At 43.0% G+C, this 10,652-nt stretch overlaps 1 protein-coding gene across 3 annotated transcripts in view; it reads left to right on the top strand.

The window, feature by feature from the left end:
* Positions 1–6,438, top strand: part of Ralgapb (Ral GTPase activating protein non-catalytic subunit beta) — an 84,791-nt gene extending 78,353 nt beyond the window's left edge. For all 3 annotated transcript variants that reach the window (XM_055602186.1, XM_055602185.1, XM_055602187.1), the window contains 4 exons: positions 1,734–1,842; positions 2,622–2,700; positions 4,103–4,251; positions 4,932–6,438. In XM_055602186.1, the coding sequence (XP_055458161.1) occupies positions 1,734–1,842; positions 2,622–2,700; positions 4,103–4,251; positions 4,932–5,125 (531 nt within the window). In that variant the 3' untranslated portion in view covers positions 5,126–6,438. The remainder of the gene's footprint in view (positions 1–1,733; positions 1,843–2,621; positions 2,701–4,102; positions 4,252–4,931) is intronic.
* The last annotated feature ends 4,214 nt before the right edge of the window (positions 6,439–10,652 follow it).

The raw sequence follows: 10,652 nt of genomic DNA, 5'->3' as shown, positions 1-10,652 counted from the left end.
AAGGAAGGAAGGAAGGAAGGAAGGAAGGAAGGAAGGAAGGAAGGAAGATCTTTCCCAAAAGAGATGCAGGCCTGGATGAGATTCACTGCTGACTAGTGCTGGCTTCTAAAAGACTAACACCAGTGCTTCTCTGGCTGTTAGCAACAGAAAAGGACAGGGCTCTTGCATAGGCTTTTCTGAAACCAGTGTTCTGGTACCACAACAAGAAACAGACACTGTAAAAGCAAGATTATAGACCAAGCTACATAGCTGTAAAAATCCTCAACAAAATATTTGCATATCTAAATCAAGGATGTATTGAAAAGATCATGACCAAGTTGTCTTTGTTCTAGAGATTTAACTATGGTTCAACATGCAAAAATTGTCAGTAAATGTAATAATACCCCACACATAAATGGTTTTTCAAGGATAGAAGTCAGATGATCATCTCCATAGATTCAGAAAAGTTTTATGACAAGATCTGAATCCCTTCATGATAAAAGCCCCAAATAGGGGCTGGAGAGATGCAATTATTGCTCTGCAGAGAACTGGGGTTTCGCTTTCAACATCTATGCTGGGTGCTTCACAACTGCCTATCTCTTCAGCTGCAGAGTATCCAGTTCCCTCTTCTGGCCTCCTTGGGAACACACATGAACATGCACATACACATTTACAAAAACAGATAAATAGATAGATAGATAGATAGATAGATAGATAGATAGATAGATAGATAGATAGATAGATAGATAGATGAATGAATGAATAAATAAATAAATAAATTAAATAAAGAGTGAATAAATAAAGCCCTCTTTTGAAAATGGACTTAACTAAGAGAAGCCAGTCTCAGAAAAACAGATGCTCTATTTGTGGTTTCTAGATTTTGTTTAGTCACATAGAATTATATATATATAAAAAGAAAGAAATGAAATTATGTAGAGCAAGAAAAGGGACAAACAGGAGTGAGGGGAAAATGGAAGGAATGAGGACTGATGGTGGTGTGTGGTTGACATAAAATATATGTCTCCAAAAGAAAAAAAAATTTTTTTTCAAGACAGGGTTTCTCAGTGTAGCCTTGGCTATCCTGGACTCACTTTGTAGACCAGGCTGTGTTGAACTCACAGAGATCCACCTACCTCTGCCTCCCTGAGTACTCCTGGGATTACAGGCGTATGCCACTGAGCCTGGCTTACAAAAAAAAAAAATGTTTAAATAAATACGTACAAAGATATTCTTTGTAGCACTTCTTGAATATATATTTAAAAAGTAAAAGATCCCAGTGGCCGCTGACTAAGGAATGATTGAATAGTGGAATTTATGGACTACAGTACATTATGCATAATAATAAATACACCTTTGTATATTGACTTAAGACACGAACCAAAAATATTTCACTAAAAATGAGCACTTGAGTGTCAGACAAAAGTATGCATGCGCTTGCTGTAATGACCAATGAACTCTTGTCTTTTTGCAGACGATATGAGGAAAATTAGGTATAGAATACTACTGAACACTTCACCTGGAAGCTGGTAATAACTTCCTGATGTTGCGTTTTAGAGAGTGAGATCCCCAGACAAAGTAGTGGTATTTCAAGCTCCTAAGCAGAGATACCGCAGAAGAGCTTTTTGGCAAGTTTAGTTCACACTTTCTTCCCAAAGTGACTCTGGTGACATAAACATGTCACTAAGCATCTAGCAGGCAGTTTAAAACAAAACAAAATAAAACAAAACATTCTTTTTGCTCTTCTCTTCATGTAGCTCAGTCCCAGTTCCAGAATGAAGAAGCTGCCTCAGGGTCGCCCTGTGCCTCCCCTTGGACCTGAGACAAGAGTGTCTGTAGTCTGGGTGGAACGCTACGATGATATAGGTACTATCTGAGGAAAAAGGATCTCTCTGCGTAAAGTGATTCAGATGACAGTGCGCAACCAAGTGTCTGAAAAGGGGTGCAGAGGCTTGAACTTCATAAGACTGCGTTTATCTCAACATCCACTCGGTTTTATGAAACCTGTTAACTGGGCATGCTTGTGGCCCTTATTTCCTAGTTGTGAATGTTTGACAGACTAAGATATAAAGCTGATATCTGTTCTGTTGGTCTCCTAGTCAGAGTGCCCAGTCTGCCCAGGAGCTCTGGGCCTCCTTCTCCATGTGCACAGGTGATCTTATTTTTGTACAATAGCTTTCTTTGTCCTTAAAAGTTCTGCCATGGGACTGGGTGTGGTAGTGCATGCTTGTAATCCCAGCACTCAGGGAGGCGGAGGCAGGCTGGTTTACAAAGCCAGTTCAGGACAGCAAAGGCTACCAAGAGAAACCCTGTCTCGGGAAAAAAAAAAAAAAAAATGGATAAGTTTCTAAGGATTTCTACATCAGCAGCATAAGAACCTCAGAAATTCATGCTTAGCCTAGAACCCTGTCCAGCTCAGAGTTTATAAGAACATGTCAGCTGCTTTTGACCAAGCCCTCACAGCCACAGATCATATTCTCTAAAAGCTCTTTGCTTTAGGTGAACTTGGCCAAAGCATATTGTAAAAGACAATTGCCTTTATGTGGGGAATCATTAGGATCTGTACTGTGGTATAGCATAGACTGTGAAGTTGCCTGAATTTGGAGAAATTGGGTGGTGATAACTGAATTGTTCTTTTCTTCCAGAAAATTTTCCCCTCTCAGATCTGATGACAGAGATCAGCACTGGTGTGGAGACTACTGCAAATAGTAGCACGTCTCTGAGGTAGGTTCTCTTACTTGCATGAGTTTATCAGCATGTCTGTTTTTATCTGTTGGTTATAGCTTAATAAAAGCATTAGAATGAAACAGTGGCTGAAGACGTAAGTAAAGAATCAGGAACTGGAATAGATGGCTCAGTGGATACAAATACTTACTTTTGGAGAGGATCCAGGTTTTGTGCCCAGCCTTCAAATGGTGGCTCACAAACACCTGTAACTTCATCTCCAGGGGATCCAACTCCCTCCCCTGACCTCAAAGGCACCAGGCACACAGGTACATATAATACATGCAGGTGAAATAAAATACTCATACAAATAAAAATAAGCAAATTAAAAATTTTTAATAAAGAATCCAAGGGTTAGCAAGATGGCATAGTTGTGGCCCTTATTTCCATGTTTGAGTATTTGATAGACTACACTTGTTAGCTGTTCCAATATTCCCAGGAACTCTGGCAAGGGAAAAACAGCATGAGCTACATAGGGAGACCATCAGAAAAAAATAAAAGTAAAAATCTACTTTATTGAAGTGTGATTACTATACAGAAAGTTATACATTTTTGGTATATTAAATTTGCTAATTTTGGAGGTATGTACACATGAAATCATCACAATATATGTCATAGATATACCTACCACCTCCAAAAGCCTCCTGCCACCCATAATATCTATCTTATTATCATCATTATTATTATTACTATTTGATCTGCCCTCTTAGGTTTTTAATTATACAATATGGTATAGCTTTACCCGGTACAGTAGACAGTTGACCTCTAGGACTTACTCTGCATAACTGAATTTTTGTATGCTTCCAATAAAAACCTTTCCACTTCTGTCTTTAAGCACCTTTTACTCTCTGACTTTATTTTATATTGTTTAAATAAATGTTACTATGAAGAATTTGTCATCTTACACCTGACTCAATTCTTTTAGCATACTGTTTTCCAGATTTATCTCAACCCCTGTCTTGTGGGGGGAAAATTATATCTAGAATTCCCACATTGGGCTTTTGCTGTTCCTGCTTGTACTCTGGGCTCTGCCTTGATGGTTTAATAGCCACACTTCTGCACCTGCAACAAGGGACTGAGCAAAAGTCTTGTAGTTGGCTGCCAGATGTTTACCCATCTATGATACATTTTCCTGGCCTTTCTACTCCACATCATTAGAAGTGAGTGGTCTTTTAAGAATATTTTTCAGACTCTCTTTGATATTTAAAAAGCCTAACCCCAGGAATTAATGCTTATGGCCAATGGTTTCAAGCCACAGCAGCATGGCTTCCCAGGAAAAGGATTGTGAGTGGACTCTGCTTAAACTTTACTAACAACAGGTCCCCAGGCTCTGGTATGTATTCTTATACCACATAGGAAAGACTCTAGTTTGTCTGAAGTAAAAAGACTTATCTTTTCTAAGATCGACAACTCTTGAAAAAGAAGTCCCAGTAATCTTCATCCACCCTTTAAACACTGGATTGTTCCGGATAAAAATTCAAGGAGCTACTGGAAAATTTAACATGGTCATCCCTTTGGTTGATGGGATGATAGTCAGCCGACGAGCACTTGGTAAGGGCTTTATGTGTACTGAAGGGCTGGGTTCCTGCTTGATTCTTTTCTCCCTCATCTTTCAATTTTATTTTTATTCTTTGATAGTCTCATACATGTATTTAAGGAATTTTAGTCCTTTTCACCCCATAGTACCTTGTCTCATTCTTTGTCCTACTGAAACCCTGACAACGTTCTTTTTATGTCGAGAGTGTGTGTATGTCCACCCCACTGAATTTAAGTAGGGCTCCAGGTATGGGTGGGGTTGGGAGGTTATTGGAGCGTAGGATGTCAGTGGCTACATCACTGCCTTTAACACTTTCATAAACCACAAATAAGTAAAATTAAGGAAATAGTCTTATTCCTTAATAGTCCCTGCATGTAGAAAATGCTGTTGCCTTATAAGAAGGGCTGGGGTATATTTTCATGTTTAAACTTGAATGATACAAATGGGCCTTTGCTAACTGCCAGGATTAGAAAAATGAAAACAGTTGTCCTGGTGCAGAGGACATGGGCTCTGGAAGATAAAGCTTTGACTCTCGTCCCGTGCTGATGTCTCTCAGCTGTTTTATCTTGGTGCCATGTTTATTTCTGAGGTGAGAAAATGCAGGATTGCAGTGAAAGAGTTGGAGTACTCAGAAAATGAGTCTCCTGAACACAGCTAACCTGACAGCTAACAGTTATTCTCACCTGTTTTCAAGGCTTTCTGGTGAGGCAGACTGTAATAAACATTTGTAGAAGAAAGCGACTGGAGAGTGATTCCTACAGTCCACCACATGTCCGTCGGAAACAGAAAATCACTGACATTGTCAACAAATACCGGAATAAGCAGTTGGAACCAGAGTTTTATACTGCCCTTTTCCAGGAAGTTGGACTCAAGAACTGCAGTTCTTAGAGCACAGTTTGTCCGGATCAGTGAACTCTGGAGTGAGCTCTAACACAGATCAGTGAATTCTGGAATGGGCTCTAACATCAAAGCAAGATCATCCTGTAAAAATAAAAGCGAATCACTCTCAAGAGCTCACTTTTGAATCACCAGAAGAAACATGGTGTGAAGCCACTGGCTTAAGGACCCCCAGCCTTCCAGTGAATGGACCATGCACAGTCACACTCCTGCTGAAAATGACAACAAGCATTTTAGCCATAAACTTTCTTTTAAAAGTGACAATTTTAGTAAAATACAAGCCTTGTGAAGAGAAAGGCTTTTATGCATCAGTTAAACACATGCATTGGTAGTGTCAACAAGTTTGCAAGTTAGAAGCTGAAGATAGTTTTATACCTCGCTTTTTAGGAGGGTGTATTCAAAATTAAAATCTGAGAATCTTCCAGAACTTTTTAGGCTCAAGTTGACACCGGGGAAAAGAAAAGGCTGCAGCATTGTCATGTATCCATCCACTTGTCACCCCTGTCACACTGACAGAGGTGGAAACAAATGGGTTTTGATCAGATATGTCTGACATTAAAATATGTCCTATCTGCTCTCCATATTTAAGCAAGTTGTCCCTCTCATTGCCGTGGAGATCTGTCACATGGCCTCAGCTTCTTATAAGGCAGATGGGAAATGGAGGCACAGCTGTATTCTCTGATCTATACTAGTCATGTTTGTGGGGTTTAAAAGGTGTGAGAGCAGCAGTGCCTCCCTTCTCTATTGCTGTTCAGTTTAATGGCATGATGATGGTTAGACGTGGTTCCTCGATTACATACCAAGAAATGTGAGTTCACAGCAGGGTCTGAAAATTATTTGGCTTCATCATTTATTTCGGGACCAAGCAGCAAGCTGCAGTAGTTGAGGTTCTAATTTGTGGTTCAAGAAGTAGTGTCCCACTGCCATTCACTCAGCTCTCTTTTAGAGGGCACCTGGGCTACAGTCCACAGAAGTTGGTGGCTCGTCCTTAGGTGGCTGCTGCTGTTATGTTTCTGGACCTAGCCTTCTGAAGGCACAGGTCCCTGCTAAGGCCCTGGAATATTTCTGTCACCTCTCTGCTCTATATCTGCCAGGGACAAAGCTTAGGAGGTGGCTAGAACCAAATTGTTTGAGAAGGACTTCTGTTACAGTGCTCAGTATATACCTATTTTTATGTTCTTTTTCCTTCAGTAAGATTATTTGTCTTAGAAAACAAGTGACATTTATAGTCCAAGGAGTTGAACAGAGTTGAACAGGGTTGTTCCCACTGGCCCTCTGTTGTCATTAAAGTCTATAGATCAGCACTCCTGTTTGGTTTGAGGTTTTGTTCTTTTCCTAGGATGTTTGGTGCAGAGTTGGTCCTGTTCCCCCGTGCAGGTGCCTCCATTCTAGAAGTTTGTGTTCTGCCATCTCTGAGCAGGAACGGTGGCTTTAGTAGCCTTTGGTCTGAAGTTTGCCACCATCACCCTTTTTTATTCTCAGCTCAGGTACAGGCACCTGCCTTGTCTTCCTTGTCCTTAATGTCCACCCTCCATGAGTCCAATTTCCATTCAAAGCATGTAGTGTTTCATCTTTGATTTCTTTTTGATACTGGCAATAAACTAATGTTTCCAGGTGATAGCATAAGGTGGGGAAAAGGTAAAAATTAGTGAGTTTTACCCTAAAAATATTCTAGTAATTAAGCCACAATAGGTGAAATTGAACAACTTTTAAGATACTTCGAGATTGACGTCATGGGGAAAATGGTTTCTTGTTCTCTCCGAGGTGAACAAAGAGTCCTTACACATACAACTTATAACATTCCAGCGGCTACAAATAGCCGATAAGGATGCACTTCCTCGGTGTGATTATTCCGAAAAACTCTTGTTTGGGTATTGTTTAAATTATATCATGGGTTATGTGTGTTGGAGTGGGCTTACTGGCCTTTCCCCTTATGTTGACTTTAATTTCTGATTAACTCTGTAATTCTGATGGTTTTGGTAAGAGAACAACCATGGCAGATGTAGTTTGAAATCTGGGGCATGTGGTGGTACCCCAGGGAATGAGGGCTGCGTACCCCTGAGGGAGAGAAATCTTGGTGTGCACAGCCAACAGTTTGGAATGCGCCCCCTCACTGGTTCCCTCTGCTCCACACACCATCTACCCAACAAAGGAGTGGGTAAGAAGAACCTTGGGCCTTTTCAGAGTGGTTTGGAACCTTGCTCACTGAGTTCACCCTCCTGCCTGCGCTAAGATCACTTTGAACAGAATCATGTCAGAGGAATATACTTAGTATCTAACAATAATCTTTGTAGTTCACTTGATAAATTTGCCAGCACAGGCTCAGAAACTTTGGGGGGAAACTGGGACTAGTCTGGACTGTGACTTAAACTGTTCAGTCACTGTACTTGGATGCCCAGGCACTCTCAAAGAGGAAAACATTTCCCAACAGAAGGGTGGCCCCTTCCGTTCACTTCTGAAGCTAGGGAGGGGTGGTCTGCTTTGGCTGGGAGCATAGGAAACAGGGCTCTTAACCTCTTCAGTCCTCATAGTCACCTTCTGTCTAGTTCCCTCTGAAGACCTTTCTCCTCTTGAAAAGAAAAGCTACATTGATAGGGTGGCCCAACCCAGCTATACATGTGCAATGCACATGTGTACGTGAGTGTCCCCTCTCCAGTTCCTCCATTTTAGGGTAGCTCCATCTCTGGACTCCCATGTAAAAATGCCTACACTCTGGCTGGCCAACAGGGAGGTAGTAGGACAACCTGGAAGAACAGCTCCCCTGTCTATGAGCTGAGCTCTCCAGTGATGAGTTTTCCAGGGTGTTTATTCCTTGGGCAGAGCTGGATCGGTGGTGACAGCTGTTATTTGCCACTCTCCTGGCAGCAGTTGGCCCTTAGGATTTAAAGCCTGTTCAGGCCAAAACTTCTATGTTGACAGTGACCATTGGCATCCACTGGTCTGTTTCCAGCACTTCCCGACAGCCCCTCTTCCTGAGGGAGCCACCTGGACAGCGGACTCTCTGGTCTCACTGCAGGTAGAGCCATGCACTGCATAGGGTTTTCTCAGAATAGCCACCCTTGTTCTTCAAACATGGTTTTTAATGGGGAGGGAAAAGGTGTAATTTGGGATTCCACAGTGCCTTGCATACAGTAGGCGCCCAATACCTATTTGTTGAAGCAAATCAAGTTCCTTGTCTCCACAGTGACCAAGGCATCTTCCTCCTCTGAAGGGCTTGGCAGTTGTGGCTAAAAAACTAAGTATCATTATTTGCTCGAAACCGTATTTACAATTTGTATGAATTTCAGTATATTGCCAAGATGGGATCTTTTTCCTATTGTATTTTCTGTAAATATTTCTGTCACTGACTTGTAAAGTAAAGGAGATGTAAATATGAAGGTGTGCCTGTGTCCCTTGCTGCCTGTGTTGGATCTGCGTCAGTCTGGCCAGAAGGTGCGGAGCTGTTTGTATTTATGCCTGTCCTTTGTCCACAGGAAACCCACGGGGATATTGAATGTAACACATGCAGTCAATTAAATTTTAAGGAGCTTCTTATCTAATAACTTGTGTGTGCTTTTGGTGACAGGCCCTGGGCCTGGCTCCTGTTTGGTGACAGGCCACAGGGCTGGCTCCTGCACTCAAGCCCTCTCCAGGGGGGTCTGCTCCATTTTAAGTAAAATAGATTTTCACTCTGTTGTTTTACTGAAATACTCAGAAGTAGGTGAATTTTAAGAGAGAAGTACATGCTCTCTAATGCTTGCAGGAGCATATAGCACCAAGTTACAAATACTGGGAGTTGGGGTTTTCTGCTTATAGAGAAAATTAACTGGCACAGCAGGGCATTTCCAACGAGGGAAGGCACAGATGTCACCCCATGACCTTACTGCCCCTTTGCACAGGTTGGCTGCAGAAAATATTACAGGGAACGTGTTAGGCCTGTGAGCCTGGGGCGTAGGTGATGATGGCCTGGTGAGGCTTGGGAGCGTAAGCGAAAGCTGTTGGAATGCTTGCCGCCACCCAGAGCCACCCCTCCAATGTGTACCAACCCCGCAAGCTGCTCTCCTGCATCCAAACGGCCTGGGACCCACAGTCACCTTGTACTTTTTTTTTTTTTTTTTTTAACACCAGCTCTGCTTGCCAGCCACATGGCCTCCAGCTGGGACCATTGGCCAAAAAAGCTGGCTTCACTGGCCGTATCTTGGTGTCTGGGAAGGTTTCATAGCCAAAAATATGTGCTCAAAATTTTCTGCCTCTGTAGCTCAGCTCTCTGACCCAACACCTGACCCAGCACCTAGAAAACCCAGCCCAGCTGCTCCTTTTCTGGCCTCTGGGCCTGCATTCTGCACTCCCTGCCTGTGTGCTGCTTTCTGATGGATTTTTTGAATACTGTGCCCAGACCTCTTCTATGGGTCCATCCCTTAGTAAGGCTGAAACTCCCGATAAGCCACGAAGTCAAGTGTCGGCTCTTCTCCCCTTACTCAGCCTGGCCTGGTTCCCCTTCCCTGTAGATTGGTGTATCCCCCCATGACACCATCTTAACACCCAACTTGATGCATCAGCTTCCCACTCAGTGACTGACTTCAACCTGTGACTTGCAGCTTTTGAGATCCTATGTTCTCAGGCAGTCCAGCCTGCCTCCCCTCAGTCCTGACTCACTTTTAGTAGTTCAGTCTTGGTGAATGAGGATGAGCCTAGGAACTGGCATGTTTAATGTTATCTCCAGGCCTCATCCATCTTTTGAAGATTGTGCGCCAGCCAGTCTATTACAGACTTCTCACCCCCCACCCCCCCACCCCCCCACCCCCCTGCCGTGCCTAATTACTGCCACAAGCTTTAGTAAATACTTGGATAGCCGACTAACAGGCCAGGTGAGAGGAGGATGGCATTTGAGTTGTCTTGCCCACTGAGATAAGGGGGCAAGCTTTTAGAAGCCCCTCACTAAAATTCCCAATAAGGGTAGGTGGGGAAACTTCTAAATGACTAAATTACTGTTTTAAGTGGCTGCACAGTGAGTGACCTGACAGATTTAGCCTACAATATTCTAACGACGTCTGATTCCATATGTGTGTACATGGAGGGAGTATGCTCCCAAGGTATTTTCCTCATCAGTCTGTACCTTATATCTTGAGACAGGCGCTCTTGCTGAATGGAACTTGCTATTTCAGATATTCTGGTTAGCCAGCGTGGCTCTAGGGTTCCCAGTCTCTGCTGGGATTACAGGCAGGCCAGCAAGTCCAACTGACTTGATGTGGATTCCAGAGATCCCAACTCTGGGCTTCATACTTGTGGAGCAAGTGTTTTACACCCCACCCCCTGAATCTCCTATTTTGAACCTGGGAGACTCCACGCCGCCCACATACACAGCAGCCAGATTTTGGACTGTTGGCAAGGTGGGCAGTGTGGCGGTGCTAGACCTGTCTCTGCTGTGCAGCAGCTGCTGCTGGAGCCACCCAGCCTCTTCCTTTCAGCGCTAAGCTCCCTCCATTTCCTACAGTCCTTTGTCCCACGAACTTGGCAGTATATGTGTGTATGTGCTACT

The sequence above is a fragment of the Psammomys obesus genome, unplaced genomic scaffold (assembly GCF_907164565.1).
Source record: "Psammomys obesus unplaced genomic scaffold, mPsaObe1.curated_primary_1811, whole genome shotgun sequence".
Lineage (NCBI taxonomy): Eukaryota > Metazoa > Chordata > Mammalia > Rodentia > Muridae > Psammomys > Psammomys obesus.
The sequence above is the reverse complement of the archived record's forward strand: the minus strand, read 5'-3'. Positions and strand labels throughout refer to the sequence as shown.